The sequence below is a fragment of the Ptychodera flava genome, chromosome 18 (genome assembly GCF_041260155.1).
Source record: "Ptychodera flava strain L36383 chromosome 18, AS_Pfla_20210202, whole genome shotgun sequence".
NCBI classification, from domain to species: Eukaryota; Metazoa; Hemichordata; class Enteropneusta; family Ptychoderidae; genus Ptychodera; species Ptychodera flava.
In genome coordinates, this window is record NC_091945.1 from 30659596 (window position 1) to 30682989 (window position 23394).

The 23394-nt window shown below is 35.6% G+C and overlaps 2 protein-coding genes across 7 annotated transcripts in view; one reads left to right on the top strand and one right to left on the bottom strand.

The window, feature by feature from the left end:
• The window catches only part of LOC139117355 (ETS translocation variant 1-like), a 35852-nt gene extending 21730 nt beyond the window's left edge, over positions 1 to 14122 (top strand). For 2 of the 4 annotated variants that reach the window (XM_070680390.1, XM_070680392.1), the window contains 2 exons: positions 10877 to 11037; positions 12054 to 13819. In XM_070680390.1, the coding sequence (XP_070536491.1) occupies positions 10877 to 11037; positions 12054 to 12446 (554 nt within the window). In that variant the 3' untranslated portion in view covers positions 12447 to 13819. Of the gene's footprint in view, positions 1 to 10873; positions 11038 to 12053 lie in introns of all 4 variants that reach the window. The other 2 variants (XM_070680388.1, XM_070680391.1) reach the window with 2 other exon arrangements.
• Positions 14123 to 21516: 7394 nt separating this feature from the next.
• LOC139117357 (D-ribitol-5-phosphate cytidylyltransferase-like) overlaps positions 21517 to 23394 on the bottom strand; it is a 51921-nt gene continuing 50043 nt past the window's right edge. For 2 of the 3 annotated variants that reach the window (XM_070680396.1, XM_070680395.1), the window contains exon 9: positions 21518 to 23363. In XM_070680396.1, the coding sequence (XP_070536497.1) occupies positions 23253 to 23363 (111 nt within the window). In that variant the 3' untranslated portion in view covers positions 21518 to 23252. Of the gene's footprint in view, positions 23364 to 23394 lie in introns of all 3 variants that reach the window. The other variant, XR_011548513.1, reaches the window with a different exon arrangement.

The window sequence follows — 23394 nt, forward strand, 5'->3', positions numbered from 1 at the left end:
TCAAAAGAAAATCTTGCAAGACACGGGACGATAAGCAAACTGGCTGATTATCTGCCCATGCCAATTGAAAGCACATTTCCTCTGTAAAATTTATGAAAAACAACTGAATGCAGTATTTAAGAAAGATTAAGTGATATTTTTGGTGTAATATATCCCTGTGATTCTAGGCAGTTACTCTGAAACAGTATATCCAGTTTCCATGATATCAGGGCATTGTGAGTTAGCATTAGACTCACCTTGCAGGCAGTCATTAGCGGGTGCGGGGACTCAGAGAGAGAAAATATTCTCAAAGTGACTTGAACGGGGGTTCATTAAACAGTAAATCATAGTAAAAGGGGCCTGAGCAGCCTAGTTCATGGAGTTTAACGATAGCGATGAACCGTTATGCAAACTAACACCGTCACATTACACAAATGTAGTCATCTCAGGTTCCCCCACAGGACATAGTTAAAGTTGGGGGGGGGAAATTGTACAGCCAGAAACAAGACTTGATAAGTGACACAGTTTTTTTGAAATGATCAACAGGCAAAGAAATGAATAGAGTTTTTTGAAAACCCTGCTCATTAGTGTTGAGGTAGACACCTGTTCCCACCATCTTTGTCAGTCGACCAACATCACATTTTGACATCATTACTATTGTTCGCTGCAGGAGTTTCCATGGCAACACAATTTGCAGGACATGGCATTTTTTTGCCGCTGCAATTTGATCCCAGAGGTACATGTGTTGGCTACCCTCCGCATGTTGACAATAGCAATACAGTCTCGTATTCCTCCGTTGATATTTGATTTTAATGCCAGGAATTGGATACTCATGTCAGGCCAGATGGTTATCACAACTACCTCTTTGTAGACCAAAAAATAGGAATAAAACCATATTATTTTAGCTTTTTCTGAAAAAGAAAATGAATTTATGATGAGTATAGATAGTGCACACTGAAATCAAACCCCTATTTATTTCTTGCCTATTTTTTACAAGTGTGTATTAATAAGCAATCAGTCTTAATTGAATCAGTTGCTTTAGAGAATATCTTGACATAAATTGCTTATTCAATCAAAGCAAGCTATAAATTTTTCAATAAATGCAAAGTATTTTAACTTGGTTTAGAGCATATGACATGCTTAGACTAAATCACGTTCAATGTTGTTATATTTCACAGATTTTGCAACCAGTAGCAACAATTGAATGAGATTTAAAGAAAGACGTGTTAATTTCACTTTCATACAGCACTGAGATACTATGTTCATTTTCTTTGATATTGCTCTGCATACAACAAGATCTTCTATCACCTTCTTAAAAGGCAGAAGAACCCAGCCATTAAAATTTAAGAGTTTAGAGACTGCGTTTCATGTGGAGAAGGCTAACAGGGACTATTTACTAGGTTTTGTAGGCATTCTGCTGATGTCATTAAATCCGCCTGTTCTGCGGTGTTTTCCACACAATTGTATAATCGTTTGCCATTTGCATGGTACTTCGCTTACAACAGTTTAAAAATGGGATTTTTTTGTTACAGTCTCATTTATAACATTAGGCTCACATCAATCGTCAGCCGAAACACAATCAATGTCTCTTTTCAGTCAGGGTGATCTCTGTCGATAAATCTATATTACAGCAAGTTGCTGCCAACTTGAAATATTAACCGCATTTGTTTCCATGGCAACAAGGGACCAGCTGTAGTTAATTTATTTCGATTTTGACAGCGAGAGCAACCCGAAGCAGCATAAACATAATCACATCTGTGAAATAAAAGAAGAAAACAAGATACCCAGTCACTGTTTGCTCATGAAATTTTCAGGACATTTATTTGAACATATGAAAACAAAAGCAACCATATTTCACGGCAGTTGTTACTGGGTTACAAAAGGTTTTAAACAAAGGTACTGCTCTTTGTACTGCCATAGGGGCAAAATTAAATTTCTGTTTCTCATAATTTCTTGTGTCAGCTATCAACATAGTAACTGGAAAACTTGACAGGACTTGAGAATTCCAGGCCTATTCTAAACTTGAGTAGAATTCAACATTATCTTAGGGGGCATGTTTGTATAATTCACCATGAAAAGCACCCTTAGGCAAGTACTAATTTCCTTCAGAAGGAAGATAAAGCCTAGTATTCTTCAGGTAACACAGTATCTGAATCTGTTTGTAATTGTTCACCACCCAATATTGTGACTCTTCTAGTCAGAATCACAAATAACTGACTGGATTGGTTGGAATCTGTTTTAACATCATGATTTGCTTATAAATGTATTGTCTTCAAGAAAGTTGAAAGTGTTGGTCTGAAAACCAACAAACCAGGTACATCCAGCGATTAGAGCGGCACTCTTGGACTTGTTTATAATGAACAAAATTTTATAAATAAGAGATCATTGGAAGATGGCCATCATTTATTAAGCTGTAAATAACCAAATGAGATAAAATCATCTTACAACCAAAGAGTCATTGTTTACAAGATGTCTTTACAGGGAATCAATGTAAAGATTAAAATTTCACCATGAACAAAAGACAGATACATTATAAGTAAGCTGTGTACAAAATGTAACAAACAAAAATGAAGTCAAGGATTAGAAGTGTAGCCTTTCAATAATATTATCTGTGATAATTATTTTTACTATACATTCAGTAAATACTAAGATGACTTTGATTTTTTATCAAGAACAAAACAGACTGATACATTGTATGTAAACTGTGTATAAAATGTAACAAACAAAATGAAGTCAAGGATTAAAAGTGTAGCCTTTCAATAATATTATCTGTGATAATCATTTTTATTGCACATTCAGTAAATACTCAGGTGACTTTGATTTTTTATCAAGAACAAAACAGACTGATACATTGTATGTAAACTATATAAAATGTAACAAATGCAGACAAACAGACAGGGATTGAAAGTGCAGCTGTTAAATAATAAAGTGTAGCAGATTTTTGATTATTTATCTTTTCTTGAATATTCAAAAAAAAGAGGTAGCCATGTTGAACTGTCATCAAGTGATTACAGTGTGAGTGTGAGTTCTGAGGCAGTGTAAGGGTTTGTAAACCTTTCTATTCTTGTAGCCTCTGTGGACAAATAATTGAGATAAAGTTTTAATATAAATTACGTGTCGACTGAATGGCAAGTGAAATCTGCCTGGGATAGTGCAACAGACAGAATACGTGATGAAAAGCTGTCTAATGCGGATGCTAATTGTATCCAAGGTAGCAAGTCCTGCAGGTCGACTGATAGTCATCATCAGACTATCAAACAAGTCGTTGAATGTTGGAAATCAATGGTCACTTTTGCTTTGAAAAATCATTTTTCTTTTAAGCAAATTTATGTGAAATGTAAATACTTGTAATTGATCATTTCTGGTGAGGTAGGAGATACTGTATTAATATAAAAGTGAGTTGTAAAATGGAATGATGTTGGGTTCATCCGTCAATTTTCTGGTTAACTTGATTTTTCAGAGTTTGGAGAAAAATTGGCTACTCTGTAAACCTGATTGCCAAATTTGAACTTAAAAAATCTCAGGAAATTGTCAGTGTACCATTAGAAATGTCAGCAGTATTGCAAATTATTTTTATGAAAATCATCGACAAAATTAGTAGGTGAACGCCTAAACACCAAAAGATGGAGGATTGGAGTTGTATGTTTTGAAAGCTTATTTTCATCCAAAAATTTTTTTTGAGTTCAATGGAATCTGAGAGGAAACTGTAAGCCTGTCAAGCAAATGTTTAGAGCTGGAGATAGATGACCACAATCAGTAAACTGATTTTTCAAGGAGAGTGTACACTTCTCAAACAGTGTTTTTTTTTGGCAAAATCTTTAAAGAAAACAAAGTACAAGAAGTCATCCCTACATTTTGTAAAAAAATTTTTGTTGAAAATCTAAGATCTGGTGCCTTCACAAGAATTGTTACTATTTTGCATGAAATATCATTTGTGATTTGTTCTCTGTTATGTTAAATTCGTGCAAGACAAATCATATCTTCAACATACAGATCTTTTGGTATTTTCTCCATATTGTTGTTCGCCTCATTGTTTATTTTTTTTCTATAAAACCACGTCTTCAGCATTTAAGTCACTCAGTACAAAGACACTGAAAAGTTGATCTGTGTTGTCGCCATATCCATTTTCAAGACAGAATTTTTTCCGTGAGACTGACAAAACTGTGTGATCTCACTTCATGCTGAAACAATATACTCACTCAGTCCATCCTTGATCAAATCTGCCCACCCCTCCTCTGAAAGTAGCTTGGTCCATCGCTGGCTAATTTAATAACACTAAGAGCTGGCATATGGTTATTAATTTCATGCTAGATGCAAAATGGTGGTTGAGGTAACGAGTAAAACGAAACTAACCAGATTAGGGCCTGTCCTTTGTAGATGCAATCTCAATCATTCCGATTTTAATGAGGTTTAGAGCGTATCCAGTACGTTACTTTAATATGTTCTGGAGATGTAAAGTGTAGCTTTATGTCTCTTCCCATATTAGTGAAGAGTTGGTAGAGGTATCTGTGGAGACCGTGCTATAAACAGCAGTGAGATGACTCAGTGAATGGAGATGACAGTTTTCTCCATCAACTGATCCAAGAAAAACGTCCCCAATCTAACTGTGGTACCTGTTAATCTAAAGTCACTGAATTGTACACTTTGAAGAAGGGAAAGAAAACACATCCCTATCATTTTTTTCTTTCATTTCTTTTCTTCTAATTGCATAGGAGAGACATATTAGATTTTCTGTTGTCAAGCTACTGAAAATCAAGCAAATTCAATCTTGTGGTTTCTGAAAATTTTTTATGCAAGTGTGTGAGCAATGTTTGCATCGGAGCATGTATATTTACCTGAAGTGTTGGAAAGCAAAGATTTGACACTTTACACGATTCATTAAGTTTTTCAGCTGATGTGGTTAAGGGCTGGGTAAGATGGCTTTCTGATCTGATTATTCACTTTGAAGCCGCTAGAAAAGTGAAAGGTACATTGGTGTCAAATTGAAGTGTTTGTCAAGCTAGGATGCTCAAATAACGCATATCATCGCAGCAGTCACATTGTGAAAAGGGCAGAAGTTAACCACTTGCCAACTAAGAGCCATGGTTTGGGAGGGAGTGGGGGTAAAAATTTGTTGAGTCTTCCTTTTTTTTCCTCACCCAGAAAAATATATGCATTCCCTCAAAATCTTTTATGGAAGGAAACTTCCTGCCCTGTAGAGGTTGATGTTGTGAATGTCACTGCTATTAATGATTTTGGTGTAAATTTATGCATCAATTTTCATGATTTCTCAGATATTTGCAGGATCGAGGCCTCCTGGAGATGCATTAATAATAACATGTCAACATGATGTTTCTGTAATTCAAATTTTAGCCAGATTCAGTGAAAATCAGTATCTTTTGAGCAACTTTGCAGAGTTTAATGAAAATGCTAATCATAACGTCTCATTGCTGACCAAAGTTGATTTCACTGCTTGCTTACAATGAAGGAATCAAATATTTTTCTTTATTTTAAAAAAATGCAACATCATTTTTTGCATTTTACATGGTGGTGGATGTGTCTAAGGAGAATTGTGAAATATTTGTAGCAAATTGAAGAATTTCTTCATCTTGGAAAATGTAAAGAAAAGAATTGCAAAATCTACAAATAAAATGCCTTCACTGTAGTAGGGGTGTAATCATACATTGAAATTTGCTGATTTGATGAACAACAACGGACAGTTCAGATTTTTTGATTATGTTCCACATGAGATAGCGCTTTGTAGTCAACAGAAAGGCTTCTTTAAATTTTTGATCTATATTTATAGGCCAGTCATACTATAAACTCCGAACACTGCTTTGTGATAATCCATCTCAGAGGTAGCAACCAAAAAGCTAACAAGATCTGGGAAAATAGCCCCCAGGCTCACAGTGCCAATAATATCAAAGTGCTCCCTGTTGGATTGTAAAGAAGAAAAGATCCTTTTGCAGAATGAAAACCAGTGTGTTTAATTCATTTGGGCGTAAAATGCGCACACTATCATTTTTTTTGTATCATATAGATCTCAGTGATTGGCAGATCAGCTTTTAAAAAAACCTCGGTAGCAGAATTATTTCATGGTGTACTTTTGGCAGCCCACTTTTTCTTTATCCCCGTTGAAAATCAAAAGATAATACACCATCAACAGTGATTTTTCCTGTTCATCATGACAGCGGCTTGCAAGCAAGATGTTATTACATCATTCCCTTGAAAAGCAATGATTTTTTCCTCCCTTTCTGCATTTTCAAGTTTTTTTAGCACCACTGTCCAAATTTTAAGATAATAGGTTCTGTGATTCTTTGTATCTATAAAAATTAATATTTCTTCTCATTTAAAAAATTCAAGACTGGTGAAATTTCAGCATGTTCAATATATGTGAAGGTTTGTTTTTGTGATGTTGAAATACAGAATACATACATCGACTTTCTCCTTTTTCCAATAAAAGTTTTTTTAGTTCAGTAAAACAAAGATATTCACAAAAACTTTCGTACCGAAAGCTAATTAATGTTGTGGTTTTCATGGAGCACTCTTCAGTGATACAGCGATGTGCAATTTCTTGTTAGCTGCCATTTTGTTATATTTATACATAGCTATGGGAGGTAATTAGTTATCTAGACTTCATGTCCTTCATCTATGTGTGTGTGTGTGTGTGTGTATATATATATATATATATATATATATATATATATATATTCTGATATCCTCAAGGGCAAGTAAATGATCAGGTTTGAATGTTTTCAGTACATTAACATTTATTCCAATCTCTGTACTGTTTGAACAGACTAGAAATGTACAACTGTTGCTTTTACTAGTTGAGGCAAAACTATAAGCCGCATCGCGTTCTCGTTCATAATCAGATTAAAGAAGAGCAGAGGACTTAGTGTTGACGTTTGATTCTGTGAAGTTAATCATCTAAAATTTACCTTTGTGTGAAATTCAAAATGGCTGCCATTTTGTTAGTTACATCTCTTGGGGAAATTCAAATTTTTAGATGGAAATTTTAAATCTTCTCATAACAATATGAATTGAAAATTAAATCTCTCTTTAAAAGTTTCAAAATGAGTCTACAAAGGTTGGGAAAAATTCTAAGAGTTTAAGAGTTAGGAACCCCCTCAGGTGGATGGTGTTGTCTTACAATAATAGCAGATACTAAAAGGTAAAACATTAAAAAGATGCATGCAGTGTGAGAAGCTGTTGCCAATGGCTGTCTCTTCAAGATTTGTGAAAATTTGAAACCAAAGATGTGTGTAATAGCACAGCATCCCTTCACCTAGAGTCAAACAAGTTGTTTTTGTAGTTACATGATTCTGTTGGAGGCAAAACAGTTGCAATCCAAGAGGGGTTTGTATTATGCCACGGCGAACGTTGCTCAGAGATAGTTTAATGTTTACATATGAGTTGAATCGAAGAATGAATATTTTGAGTCGTAGAGTTAGATGAAAAAGAAATGGTAATGTGATTATATTAGTGAAGGTTTTGCTGCTTCAGGGAGAAGAGATTTCAGTCACTGTATTGGAGAGATAGCCACCATTGTGAAAGTAGGTAGGCTTCAATGCAGGTGTGCCTTTCAATCTAATATTGGCACTTTTTTATGGAACCCCCTGATAATAAACCGCAGTGGACGCTGACTACTCAGCTTCTGAAGAATAATGGAAAGTTAAATTACAGCCAATAAAATCAACACGTATCTCTCCCCGGAGCTATGGGATGTCAAAGCCGTGATAGTCTGATGTGAAATGTAAAAGTGATACTGTCATAGCGTAGAATGAGAACTGACGAGTGCATTACGTAGCATCGTTGCCTAATGGATTCTTTGTTAGAGAGTTGACTTAGTCTCTTTCGGGGAGTAGAAATAGGATTGAGTGTCATGAATATATACACAGTGATGGGAAGAAAAGAGCGAGTTTCCAAGGAACAAGCCAATTTTTTATTTTAGTCTTTGATACTGGAGAGAATTAAATACAATATATGGTGGAGCCTATTATGTCCCATAAAGAATAAGCTTGCTTTGGATGGCCACATCAGGTGTATTGAAGTCACGGTGAGTTCAGCGTGCGCTTGATTTGAGAAAAGTCACCACGGATTTACAAATGAGACTAGGATTTGTGTGTACAGGTACTGTTGTAAAGTAAAATGGGAGTCCAAGATGAATATCAGACTGAAAACATGGATAGACGTTATCCGTACATGCTAGCTGTGATGTTATTTAGTATTCAATAAAGATTTCTAAATTTTGATTTAATATTATGTTTGATTTAAAAGCTGTCAGTTTTTTCTTTGTGATACTACATATAGACAGTTACAACACCTTGCCAGTGAAAATTGTAATAGTTTTCTCATATTCCAGCATTTATCATCACCTCCCATTTTAAACTTTGATATTTTTAGAGGTGATTTTTATGTTTAATGATGTCATGGAATACTGCTGCCGTGTTGAGTTGGGATTCATTATCAGTTCAATTCTAAAAAACTGAAATTACCCTTATCACAATCAAGTACAATTAATTACCCGCATTGGGTCTTTGTTTTTTTAATCACTTATTAAGCAATCATTTTTAAATCATGTGTAGTGTTAGATTACTGAAAGAGTGAATAAGAAAAAAAAAAGGGAAAATAGCAGTCAGAATGTCAGGTTTTCAGCGACAGACTCAGGAACCTGCTCAGGTTTAAATATCCAATTTGTGTACTAAAGTTTACAACTGTTAGTAAATATAGGATAACATGTTTTGCTTCAACAACATATGACACCCTTCCCTCAAAGTAATAATTGAAAAAAAAATCATAGGAAAAATTAGCACACTTTATTCAGTGATGCGGTTGGCCCCTATGTAACGTGAAACTCAATTCCATAATCCCTGATCTAGCATTATTGATAACCAATATTGACAATTAACGATGGAATAATTCATAATTGAATATCAAATTTTAATGAGTTTTCACAGGGTTGTTGGGAGGGAGTGAGCAATTAATGCACTTCATTATTGCAAGGCAGTTAGCTGTCTAACTGACCCTGTTCAGAATTGAAGCATATGTTGCTCATTGTACGAATCTAATTGTCTAACCAATTAGGTTAGGGGGTTCACTCCAGATAAAAAGACACTATGAAAGAAATCTCAAACCTAGCAATGCCGCTGTGTTTGAAGTAACGTTCATTCAGCCCGGCATGTTGCTATTGTTTTAGAAAATGGCAGTGATACAGACAGAGGTGGACCGTGATGAAGTGAGATAAGCGTCGTGATCACTGATGGACAGACATCCTCTCAGATGTGGCCATTGAAAGAGGAAAAATGAAAGGATGCTGACTCCACCATTAGATAAAAGAGAGTTCTAATGTGCCTGTTGAATTGCCTGATTTTGACTTAACAGAATAGTCATTCAAAAGATGCATCTATTATTAAGGCAATTTTTAGATAATGTCTAAGACAATCTTCCCCTTAGGGCTATTATTTTGAACAATAAGGATTGGAGAGAGTGAATTTCAATGTTAGCTGCTTAAAAGGAAAAAAAAAATAGTTTTTTGTGTCGGTCATGAAGAGCGACATTGAGTGACGATTACAGTCAAGGACAAAGAAAATTTAGCTTTGTGTTGGCCAAAAGGGACTTTTAAAGATGTTATTGACCGTCAAATAATGGTGATGGTATAGAAATGTTGATCTGCGGTCTGTTTGTATATCGCTGATGTCTACTCACCGCATCAGGTGATAGTTACAGAATAAATATCGTGAAGTCTCTCACATTATCTGAGAACTGGCTGAGAAGGATGTGAAGTGTTTTTTTTTCTCTTCATGGGTCCGTAAATGCATGCTGCGTATCTTTGCGATAATGGCTGGGTCATATAATTGAAATGACCAAGTTTATGAAAATTTATTGTGATGGAGAATGAGCGACGATGGGGAGAATTTATCACAGTCTGATAAAGTCGGTTTAAGAGACAGGCTCAATGGCAGGTAAAAAGGGGATCAAGAGATGACAGTGAATTGGACTGGGTAGGGTTGATGGAAAAGCACATTCTGATTGAAAAATGTCCCAGTGCAGTCCCAGGTGGGTAGTGCAAACAAAGACATCTTAAGAAATAAAGGGAAAGAGACTCTGAGAATGAGCATAGGATAGCCGCGCGGAGGAGATGACGTCTAGTTGCTGACTTGACGTGAAGAGTAGCAGATGCTGGGATGAGGGAGACAGGGTGTTGCCGTGGCAACCATAATTACCTAAATGCAGCAGAGTAGAGAGATGAAATTTGATGCTTAATGGTATTAAAGAGCAGGGGCTGGCATTGGGAGGTGGATGGGCATGTTGAGAGATACAGATGGAAAATGGGTATAGAGAAAACAGTTGATTAGCAAAGATAGGTAAATGTCATTCGCTCCTACCATCAGTCACATCAATAAAACAGAGTACATACATAGTTGCAATAACTATCTGTCACCGGGGAAACGGCAGACTTGGAGTTTCACCTGGCAACAAAACAAGAGACTGTGGTCTGAGTTGCTCTGGGGAGTTGCTAATCTCAGAGCTCTAGTACATATGCTGCTGAATCTAGTGTTGGAGATGAGCTTCATAATGGTCTAGTATAGATAATCATGGCCTAATCTGGTACATCAGCAGAAGCACATAAAAACCAGATGTCACTTATGAAATCTGTGATCTTTATAAAGTTTGTGGCTTTGATAAGAATGGATGAGATATAAAGAGATGATGTATAGCCGTCTTAGGCTGCTGTCGCACTCCCATAAAAAATAATGAAAATGAAGGAGGTTGCAAACAATGGCCGCCTATTACCATGGTTGCGCCAGCAACAGGGGGGCGCATTTTTACTCCTGATTAAATTTGTGCATTTAATGCAATCTTGGCTAAACGCCTGATGTGGTAATTTTCTTTAATGGTTGTGTATTCACAGCAGATATAAAATCTGAAATTTACCGTGATGCCCCGATATATCAACGGCGAGGCTCCCTCCAGTTGTGGCAGTTCCTGGTTGCCTTGTTAGAAGACCCTGGTAACGCTACGTTCATTGCCTGGACTGGAAGAGGGCTTGAGTTCAAACTTATTGAACCAGAGGAGGTAAGATTCAACAACCTACCAAACTACTTTTCTTCTTTATCCATAAAGTAATCTTTAATTCTCTTCTTCAAATGTCTCCTAAATAATCTGATTTCTTCTAGAGTGTAATTTAAATTTAATCAGAATTTCATTGGAGTTGAAAGCAACCTTGCCTGTCACAAATGCTCTTCTAAATTAAGTGTAATTGACTTAAAAGACTAGTTTTAGTGCGCGTGTCTGACTTGCAGAATTTATGTTTCAGAAATTAAAGGTTAAGCTTTATCTTGAAATGAATGCCGAGTGTAGAAATGGCAATGTGAGGAAGGAGAAGTTGACGCCATGACGCAGATTTCTTGTACCTCACAAAACATCTCCATCCTGTGTTATGTTGGAAACATGCGCTTATTTTTCTGCAAATTCAAATGATAGATTAACATCAGATCAGCTTTTTCTCAATCTGAAACTTGCTGTGTCACATCTAATGTAAGAAGAATGGTTGTCAAAAGGGAGCTGAACTTTTAAAGACTTGATGCGCAATTTTTTGTTTAACATGGCAATTTATGACAGACAGGTCGTTGACTGACATCAATGCAAACTCACTGAGGAATTATGCAGAACCATGCTTTTTACATTTCATAAATATTTCTTTAAAATGAAATTAAGTTTCTGAAAATCCCTGGTTTAGCAATCACTACAATGGACGTGATACATGTGAATGCTTAGTTGACAACCACTTTGTTCATTGTCATGGTTTGTAGCAAGCAGTAAGAGAAATGATCTGATGAGTGGAAGACAGAATACCCAGTGAAAGATCACATGCTGTATTGCTGTTGTATCTATTCTACGTCAAATGAGAGGAGATACATAACTTAATGTTGGGAAGGTTACATTGCTTTTCATGATGTAATCACTTGATATATGTGATTTGTTAATTATTTTCACATCATTTTCACATTGTGTATTGGATGGAAGTGAACTATGCAATGGAATGTGTTGGAAGATTCCCATGGGTTGATTTTGTTTGGTTATATCACCAGGTTGCTAGGAGATGGGGTATCCAAAAGAACAGACCAGCGATGAACTATGACAAGCTATCGCGTTCTCTTCGCTACTATTATGAGAAGGGAATCATGCAGAAGGTGGCTGGGGAGAGGTACGTCTACAAGTTTGTGTGCGATCCCGAAGCCCTCTTCACAATGGCCTTCCCGGAAAACGGACGCGCTGTCTTGAAACCAGCTCATGACCTATCCCAAGTGCCCGATCAAAGACCCCCGCCAGGAATGCCGACAGGGATTCCACAGCAGAGGGCGATCAAAGAGGAAAACACAGTTCCATTGACTCATCTCGACGACGGCATTGATCGAGCACGATACGTGCAAGACATGGCACAGTGCTGTCCCCAGCAGTACGTTGAGGGGTGTGTATACTGAGAGTGAAAACAATACGATTTCCTACTTTTCAGTAACTCCACCTACTCTCACAGATGGAACGTTGTTATGGCTTTGAGTTTTGCCACTCAAAATGCCATCTTTCAAACTTGTACAGCTGTTTTATCCACACTGTTTCTCCGCTTGTATGTGGAGAAAGTGTCTCTTTGGCAAGACAGTGACCAGAATTTCAAAACAAAGGAAAAGCAACCGCTGATCATAAGTGTGTGACATCAGATTGTATTGAATATGTAACAAAGTTGGTTTGATGCTTTGAAATTCCCCAGAGGAACTTCATTGTCATCATTTTGTATACCTATTCTTGAAACTGTGTTGTTTCCAGTCATTTTTCTCCAGCTCTGTTCAACAATTTGAGCATTTCAAGAAAAGACTGGTACAATATTTTTGGTTATTTTGTGTAGCATAATCTTTGTATTCTTTTTGGTATATGTTTTGTCAAACTTAGTCTTTTTATGAAAGCTGTGTTTTGCTACAAATGTAAGCCAATCAGAGGCTGTGTCCACAGCCACATGATTTGCCTTCTGACCAATAGGAACACTTGTTTATAATCAGCCAGGTGATCAATTTTGTTTTTGAAAAGATTGGTCCTGCTGCTTTTTTAAAACTTAATAGTTTTCTCATTTGTTGAAGAAAACAACAAAACCATGTTAACATTTTCTTGTTCAGATTGTTTTTTGTTATACTGTAAATTGAACCAAAAAAACAAATGTATTTGGTAGGGACTTTATATAATAGTTTTTAAGATCTATGAAAAGCTGTGTGATTATTTGCCAAATGTGTCTTTTTGTTTTGTCCATTAAAGTGTAGAGTAATTATGTATAGACTGATTAATGATGATGAATGCAATTAAGACAAAATTCTAATTGCAGAGGAAAAACTTGACATACTCCAAAATGGCGTTGAAATTTCTACTAACTGGCTGTAGTTACAGGCAAGGGTTAAGGTACTGATGATTTGACTAATCAAAAATCTTGAAGATGTCCAAAATTTAAGTGATTTTTTCCGGTCTTTTTTTTTCATTAAGGTTCCGTTCATGTGAAATATCTACAGTTTATGTTATTGGCATGTTTAAAATTGTAGACTTTTTATCACCCTTTAGGTTTCTTTAGGGATATTCTTGGACTAAAGATACTCAAAAAAGTGAAAAAACTTTGTCACCCTCTCCATGTACTTGTACATAGGCACAACATAACTTTAGAATACATATACTGAAAGGCAAGGAAGTCCAACTGCAGTTGTTGAAGAGATTGTTTGTTGTTTTAGTGGAAAGCCTTCCTGACTCAATAAAATGAAGTCATATTTAAGGACAGGGTGGTGAATAAAGAGCTGACTATTTTGTCAGGCAGCTTTTTTCACTCTTGAGTGTACGCAGAGTTAATGTTACCATAGTTGTTTAATGGTGCCTTTTTTGATGTCATTAGATGAATCAAAAACAGATCCAAATTGAAACAATGAGTCTCTAGAATGAAAAGAGAATATTATATATGTAGATATACCAAGAAAATTTAAAAAAAAAAGAGTGAATATATCTAGCTTTGTAATATCAAGAAAACCTAGATAGGTTTTTCATCTGCCTTTGTCACTGCCGATCTATCACATAACCAAAATGTTTTACAAGATGCACATTAAAAGACTACTTCGTGTTGGCGTTGAAGGGAGTTTTCTCTTTGCTGGTCTGCTGATGTATATTTAGCCATGGCACTGAGTGACATGGAACGGTACTCCTCTGAACCCCTTATCCTTGTATGTTAGGTGGTAACTTAACATAGAAATCAGTACATTTTTACCACTATTACGTGTTTACTGGGTTACAAATGGCGCAGCATAGCGCAGGAGCTAGAAGGGGCAAAGGATCTCTGTTTTAGCAAATCTGAAAAAATGTAAACCTAGTTTTTAATGGCTGACAAAAGCGCTTGATAGCTGGAAATCAGAAAAAAATTATATGAAAATTTGATAGCCTTTTGTGAAATTTGAACAAGTCTCTTGTTTTGCTTTTTGTCATTTGGTTGCCCTCATTCTCTTCAGACTATTAATGAATGTCAATTCAGCCAATGAGATAACATGTTAATGGTCATATGACAGCAACCAGCCAATGAAATTCAGTGTCATTCCCTACTTAATGTTTGCAACATGTGTCTGATAGACTTAACGACACTTGAGATAGACATGTTAGTGAAGTAAAGATATGTGCACTAGTAAACACCTATTGCCTGGTCATGAGGGCTATAGCGCACGTCTATTACCCCGAGGGGCCGTGTGTTACCAGAAACACATCGCTATTCCCCGAGGCCGTAGGCCGAGGGGTATGGCGATGTGTTTCTGGTAACACACGGCCACGAGGGGTAATAGACGAGCGCTATAGCCCGAATAAAGACCAGGCTATAGGTGTTTTATAACACACCACATGCTCATGTTGTTTTGTTATATAGTTTTTAATGTGTTTTGATATTTTGCACAGCAACAATATAATCCATTGTGACAAGTTCACTGAGCGATGTACAGCGGTTTCAGTTGTACGTGGTACTACTTTCTTTCAAAAAAATATTCGAAGCATACCTAGCGACATCCTTAGTTGCACTTTAATCTTTTCCGTCGATGAGCTGTTCAAGTTCCTACGCTGTTGGAATGTTGGAAAATGTTGGAAAATCTGTTTTAGAGAATGTGTCGTCACCTATCCCGGACGCAGATCACGTTCCAGTCACCCGCCATTGTTGCAAAGCTGCAGACGACACTTCGCCCGTGACGGTCACGTGACCGGGCACTTTTCCAAATTTGGTCAGAACTATTTCCCTAGGGAAATAGCTTTTCAAAAAATACCCTCTGACGTCACTTTTTTCGATCCGGTGGGGACTAGACGTATCTATTTTCTCGTCACGTGACGTATTCTGGCGAATCGCGACACGGAATGAGCATGTGGCGTGTTATAATAATAACTTTCCAACATGTTGGTGTTTTGAAGGTAAACTTAACTAAGAAATCAGCCCAAAAAATTAGGGAATGCCTTGAAGAGTTCTGTCGTAGATGGAAAGAGAATAATATCTGTAGTTCTGGTGATGCTGTCTGATTATTCCCTTATCAATTCTCATTGGCTGAATGTGATTGTGTCATTCAAAGTACAAATGAAAGTTGTACAGTCTAGAATTTTGCATCTATAACAATCAATCCAAATGAAAGTCAAATCTTAGAATTTTGTCAAACATCATCTTTGTGCTTTTGCAGTTTTGTCTTGGATCTGTGATCTGTTAAAGTTCATGGTCATCAATAATTCCTGTTAAGAACTGTAATATGTTGGTATAAAATCGCCCAATCATATCACAGCAATTGATTCTGGAAGTTATCTTTGTTTACTACTCCTCTACCATGTCACGGAAAAACCTTTTCTGAGATCTTGTAACATTTTATGTGTAATTTGTTCAGATATCTGTTTAGATATGATAATTTGTACACCGCAGGTTTTCACTACATTTACACTAAGCTGGGTGATAATTGTAGAAACATTTGTTGCCAGGGGTGACTATCATTTTCATCCCAAACCAATGACTGCCTGTTTTGATTATTTTTTTAATCTGTTGAGTAAATCTATCACATTTTACCAGTGGTATCTTATAAATGCTACAAATACTATCTAGTTTTCTGCTTTTACCCATCATTCCTTTCTTTACCCATGAGTCACTGTTGCATTCTTTTGGTTCACTTTGAAGTTGTGGATTTTCTAGTGCACACTTGTACATGGCCTGCCATGTAAGATTGGTTGATGTACATTGTATTTGAAAACCCCGGAAACACTCGGAAAGATTGGCGTTGATGTTAAAGTCAAATTACTGCAACTACAGAGAATGAAATTATACTCAACATTTGAATTGTCCACTGTGTACGGAATGTCTTGTGAAAGTGAACTTTGCTCAAAGTGTGACCTGTAAACTTTGACCTTTGGTGTTCTTATTAGATCTGACAAATTTCTGATGACATCAAAGTACAGAAATGGTACGATCAAGAAGTGCCCAAAGTTTGCTAATGCACTGACATTACATCGTATCATAAAATATTTGTACAATGTATATTCATTCTGAAAGGAATTGTAAAGTAAAAGTCCCAATACATTGAGAAGAGTTACATTTTCAACTTGGTTGATATGTATTTGAAGATGGGATCAGAATCTGATTCACATTCGGATGTGGTAATCCAATGATGGATGAGTAAATTTGTTCAGAATCTTATTCCAACTCTAGTTTCTGAAAAGGAACTTGTACTTCAATAGTGGAATTCCTGACTCATTCTTCCTGTTTAACAAAACTTCTTTCCTTTTTAAGAGTGCTCTCCTACATGTTATTAGTGAATAAGACTAGTACCATCTGAAGAGAAATATGATGTTTCTGAAAGAAACCAAGGAAATTTGGATAGAACCTGTCCTTGCGTCTCCATGCTATCAAATGCGCAGGTTTTGAGTCGGTCTTTGCCTCTAACTTTTTTTACAGTCAGTCAGTGTACAAAATGTGTGTATTGTTGGTACATGGCACACTAAGTACTCTGGCTGAGAGTGCCTGATTTGTCTTGACAGGGACAATTTTGATAAAAAAAACCCAACTTATTCTGATTCTCAAAATTTTCTACTTAGTTGATGAATCTGTATAAATTATTCTACAAGGACAGAAAGTCCCACTTTTGGTGAAATAGCTGACAAAGTACAGGTTGTATCCATGGAAACATGACTGACAGTGTATTTTCTCTTCAAATCATGTGTATTGTCACAATAATATGCCTCATGTCAATTCTTCCAATCGTAGTCCTCGTTTTTCCTGTACAAATCCAAGTTTGTTGCCTAGACAACAGACAGCAGATTTATAAGATTTGTATTTTGATCATACCTTGCTATTTGAATAAAAACCTTTTGTAAATACAAAACTCAACATCTGTGTTTCTTTGTTATACTGTCATAATTGAGGCAGAAGGGTCTAAAAGACCTAGTTCAAGTCTGTGATTTTATATATTTCTAGGGTATTTGTGATAATTTTCATGAACACTTTTTAGTGTAGTGAATGGGATCTTGGAATTGGTCCTCCACATGAAGAATACAGATTTTAATGGTAAATATGTGAGTGATTGCATTTAACTCCACATACACTCAATTCAGACGAATTTGCCATGAATCCACCAAAAGTTTGTACTTACTGAAAGTCAAAAATTGTTTTATATGAAAAACTGATAATGCCAGATACCCGAGGCAGTTATCAACTTGTTTTTCATTCACTGACTTCAAGCAAGTTGAATTCATGTAGGTAAGTTTTGGTATGTCACTGAAAAAGTTTTGATTTGTGCTTTGTATTCAAGTATTTGCAAAAGTCATCAACAGGTGAGGCTGGTCAGTTCAACATCGGTGTTCCTTGAAAAGGACAGTTTGGTTAAGTAGAAATTTTAGCTTGTACGAAATGAAACCTGCTCCAGTTTGAACTTCCTATGGATGGTAATTATCTGATTGGACTGAACCAGACATGTTGCGTGGCTGACAGCGTGGTATTTGGCATATATGCAGACTCAAGAAGTACCCATCTTTCAAGAAGTCTTGTAATTTATGGAGCAAATTTTACCTCTTACAAAATCAACACTGCATAATTTTATCCTGTCACTGCATTTCTCATAGTTATAGAAACTGAGATTTGCAGGTAACTTCTGACATTTAACTAAATAAACAGGGTTATCTTAGAAGTTTAAAAGTTAAAGTATGCTGACATATTCCGTTTCGCCTTGATTGGTTACAGTGCCTCATCTTACCGTGTAGATTAAAATTGGCTTGAAAGTAACCTCATTCCTTATTGAGAGTCCGAATGTCTGTCCCCGAGGTACATTTTACAGTTCAAAATGCTTGCACCAGTTCCATTTCATTTAACATCTGCATGCTTTGAAAATTTTGAATTTCACTTTCATTTCAATGTGAAATATTAAAACTGCAAGCAATACAGTTGTTTGAGTGATACTTTAGGTGTTTAGAGCAGAAAGACGGAGTCCAGCTTATACAGAGAAACATTAATAGTCAAGCATTCTTAGAAATAAGATGAGAAAGTAAAAAAATTTATCGCAGCACTAGTAAAGGTCGTCATTCCACTCGAATTTTGGCAACACAAAAACGGCGCTTTGAGTCGTTGGTGGCGCCCTACCTAAGTGATCCTCTCTCTCTTGATGGGCTCTTGCGTCATCACAACTCGAAGCTAAGAAACATCAGCCAAATTCTCCTCCAGGGTCGATTTGTTTCGACTTTGTTCGTAGAAACTATCTAACAGCCGAAATGTAACCATATTTTAATATGAGTTAATATACAAATTTGGTCTTCCGCAGTTGATATTTCGGAAATTTTACTCAAATAATAGAACTAACAGACAGAATTCAGATACATTAAACCATTGACTTTTACTGATAATAGTTGTTCTAAGCCTATTTCACATTTTCTGGTGTTAATGAACTAGTAGGCAGGACTTTGACAATGACTGATTACCCCTGTTCATCATTCAGTTTATGGAATTACCTGTTTTAACCGATATGAATTCTTAAAAATCATAATAATTTGATTTAAATTACAATTGATTATCAACTTTTGTTGCAGCGATAGAAACGCGACTGAGAAATAGTACGATACAAGGCCTAGAGACAGTATCTAATAAATCAACTATAAATATCGCTGAGTAAGACTTATTTGACAGGTTGACCCAGCCTGTCCCATTAGATTTATAACTCCGGCTGCAGTGTGTTCCGACTTAAGTGTGGCTGTATTCCTCGGGACACACCAAAGAAATTGCAAAATAACATCTGGAAATGAAAACCCTAGCAAGCGATGTAGAGGTTAAGTCTTTTCAGTTAGTCGTCCATGAAATATTTCCGCTAGCGGTGATGCATGATCTGCGATGAAAGATGCGGGCCTGTATCGAGAACTACCAGAGAACGTGTTAGTGCGCCACCAACGTTATACTTACCAAACCGTTCGTTTGTACTCTAACAAGTTAAGTTGGTTTCGAAGCACATTCCGGCTACAGTTTAGATACATTTTGTCGGTCTGTTTAGTGTGGCTTTTAATCAAGAAAGGGAGAGGTAAAAACAAGCAATAAATTTTACCAGGTTCCACAGGTTTCCCTTTATCTCTTTATATGTCAATGTAATTGCATTTGGGGTTCCAAAACTTGACCTGTGTTCTCCAATTTCTATCCCCTCAGCAAATGATATATATATATATATATATATATATATATATATATATATATATATATATATATATATATATATATATATATATATATATATATATATATATATATATATATATATATATATATATATATATATATATATATATGTGTGTATGTGTGTGTGGGGGGGGGAGAGAGAGAGAGAGAGGAGAGAGAGAGAGAGAGAGAGAGAGAGAGAGAGAGAGAGAGAGAGAGAGAGAGAGAGAGAGAGAGAGAGAGAGAGAGACCCATACACATAAGCAGATGGAAAGAATATAAGGTATATGTGACAGATTACTTCTGTGCACTTTCAAGAATAATTGACAGCTAGACCAACTTGACTGATGTTCACAATTGTGTTCAGATTTGCATTGATATAGGTAACCGTGAATAAGCATTACCAAGGAGTTTGTTCATTTTTCATCAAGTCAAAAGTCTGACACATCATCTATAGATCAGCATTTTTGAATACAATGATGCTGGTCTTGAGAGTAATTAGCCATCTTCCAGTCTAACCATATAAAACCATAGTGTGCATATTTCTTGTACATAATATCTGGCATCATCAGATTTCCAAATTACTTTAAAAAGTACCTTTGAGAAATTGATTCATAAGTTTGTTACATCCTAACTGGATTACAATTGGTTCAATTGCATGCTGTAGTTTGTCCAGACCATGTGACCATTTTCAAAATCATGGATAGCAATATACCTGATGCCAAACTGACTTGCCAAAGCATGTTAATGCAAGAAATCTCAGTTGATTTCAAGTTAAGCTTGGTTCCAACATCTGGAGAATTCAAAACATTTCACATCTGCAGAGCCTTCTCTGTCTATGCACCATTTCAGATAACCTGTCTGGTTCAGTGTTTATTTGCAAAACAACGTTGAATATTTCACCTTTTTTATCTACATGGTCATTTCATACTCTTATATATGTATAGCCCTTGCTTGGTCTTTATGAATTCTTCAAAATTTTTATCTTGTAGCTCTGGTTTCATCACCTTTTTATTCTTAATATTATGTAGACTTTTCTTATTACCTGCCATAGTCCCTCCACTAAATTTGAATAACAAGAGTTGTTATGTGTTTGAGAAGTGGCTTAAGGTGGTATTGTACACAACACAGTGTATTTTGCTCAAAATCACATTTTTGCAAAGATTCAATTTTCATTAATTTGACTAAAGATCAAACTATTGGGACAGTTCACCTTCTAGCGTGACAGGCAATCATAAGTAGCATGAAAAAGAAGTGTAAATTTATGCAAATCACCTAATTTCCTGGTTTCTTTTTTCTCCAGTGTTCAACATTTTAAAAAAATGAAGTCCCCTGTGGCTAGGTCAAATTTGGTGACATGTTCTTTAAATACATAACAAACCAATTTTATTTGGCAATAAAATTCTTCATTTTTGAATAAGAGTCATTTCAATGTTGCTTAACATGAGTTTATTCACTTTTTTGAATGTCAGTCTTTCAACCCCTGACATTCAAGAATGTGAATAGATAATGCAAAACATTTTTTACATTATACTTGTTTCAAATGATATATTAAATTTCATAAATAGAAAAAAAGTATTCTGACTGAAATTTTTATCATTAATACAGCAATTGACGTTCTCTACCCAAAATATGTACCCTTCATCCTTTGAGTAAACTACTGCTACCATACTCATTTTTAGATTCTTTGCTTTTAGAAAATATATAGTATGATGGGGATTTCCATGTCATTTTTGATAGGATATATTGATTTGAAAGAATGTGTGTTGGGTGTGTGCCACGCTACATTAAGAAAGATGATCAAGCATGGAGTTCCCTGTGGATGTAAAGAAACACAACACTGAGTGATCTTACTTTTTATCATCCTATTTATTCAGTTTCCCAATTCCAGAGTTATTCTTAGAGGGCAGTATCTTGACTCCCTTCTGCCAAGTCATAATGCTACAGTGACAGTATACATCTCTAGTTTACCATTTCCCATGCCATTTATACTTTAAGATGACAGCTATACATATGATCCATGGTACATGCACATCAAATGACCATTCTGTACTTTGCATTTTAATTTTGATAGAAAAAATACCTGTACAAAGGAATGAATCCAAAATCAATGTCATGTACATTACACATCATGAAGAGATCAAGCAACTCTTTGTCGACGATAAAAAATTCATTTGAGGTCAAAGAAAACTTCTGAATGAAAACATACTTTGTAATTTAAGTTTTAATGCTTCAAAAAGTTTTTTGACACATCATTTTTTGAGGTATATTTGGAAATTATTTAAAACGTGGCTTTTTAATGACAGTGAAATACAAAACAATAAATTTCACACCTAAAACCAAACTTCCTCTTATTTATTACTTGTCAACATAATTATTTGCGTAAGTAATAAGATATTTGCATATATCTGCATATGCAAATTATGTAAAATAACACTTTGTTTGGTTGTTTGTAATAATAATACTTGTACAGAGTTACTTTGAAAACCTGAGAGAAAATGTGGAGTTAACCAACTAACTTTATAAAAATAAAGTAAGTTTTCCCATACAGTGCATATATTGACTGGAGACTTTGGAAATCTCTGAAAATTTTATGTAATGTTGTTCTCCAAGTGATTCAAATTTCATTTATGCAAATTATGGACTACAGTGTATGACTTGTGATCAGTTTGTTCTGTGTTGCATCTGACAGATATGCAATACAACCAGACTTCCTTGAAGCACCACAGTTGATTTCAGAACATAAGATTGTACTGAGACAAGACTTTCTTATCTAAGTATTTCAGTTGAATAAAAAAAGCTGTGAAAAACTTCTCCATGTTGAGTTTTATAATGTAACAGTGTCCTGCAATACTTCAAAGAAGGTTTGGAGTATTTTAAGTCTCAGGTTTACTTCGGTAGAATCGATAAGACTTTGACGAGAATTTATCATCTCAATCTTGGCATCATGAATGGTGAAGTAGCCATTCATGTAGTGCACTAGCATTCACAAGTAACGTCATTGTGGAAAAACTGTGTTAATAAATAATTCTTTTATACACACTGTCACACACATACATACAGACACACACACATACATACATACATACACACACACACATACATACATGCATACATACATACATACACACATACATACATATCTATGTGCATATGTATGTGTATAAGTTTCAACTTACAGTTGAAGTTACAAATATTAAAAAAAATATACATTACAGTGATGTTTTAGTAATTGTCTCACCGTAAATTATTAATTCCATATTTTACTTCTGAATGCATGCTGAGTTTTCACAATCAGCTGATCATTGTCAATGCGCTTTGAGCATGTAGCAAGAATCTACTTAATTACATGATTTGAGGAGTTGAAAATTTCAAAATCCTTGGAAGAGTACAGTATGTACGTTGTTGATTCAAAGGACAAAATTACTGAGAAAGCTCTTGATGTCTGTAGATCCTATCTCTTGAAAATAACACATCAGTCCGTATCTAGAAATGTTCCACATTATAACGGCTTTGATAAAGACACTCTCAGTACAGCACACAAAAATTATCTTCAGATTTTTTGAGTTTCATTTCTCACTTAAGATGGAAGCTGGAAGACTTGACCACTGAAGATAGCATTCTGATTGAAGATGAGGTCGGTAACCATGGCAGCAACATCATTTCTCAGAGAATCTGGGTTAGAATTTTCCTGAAAGAGACAAATTAAAATGAGAAAAGAA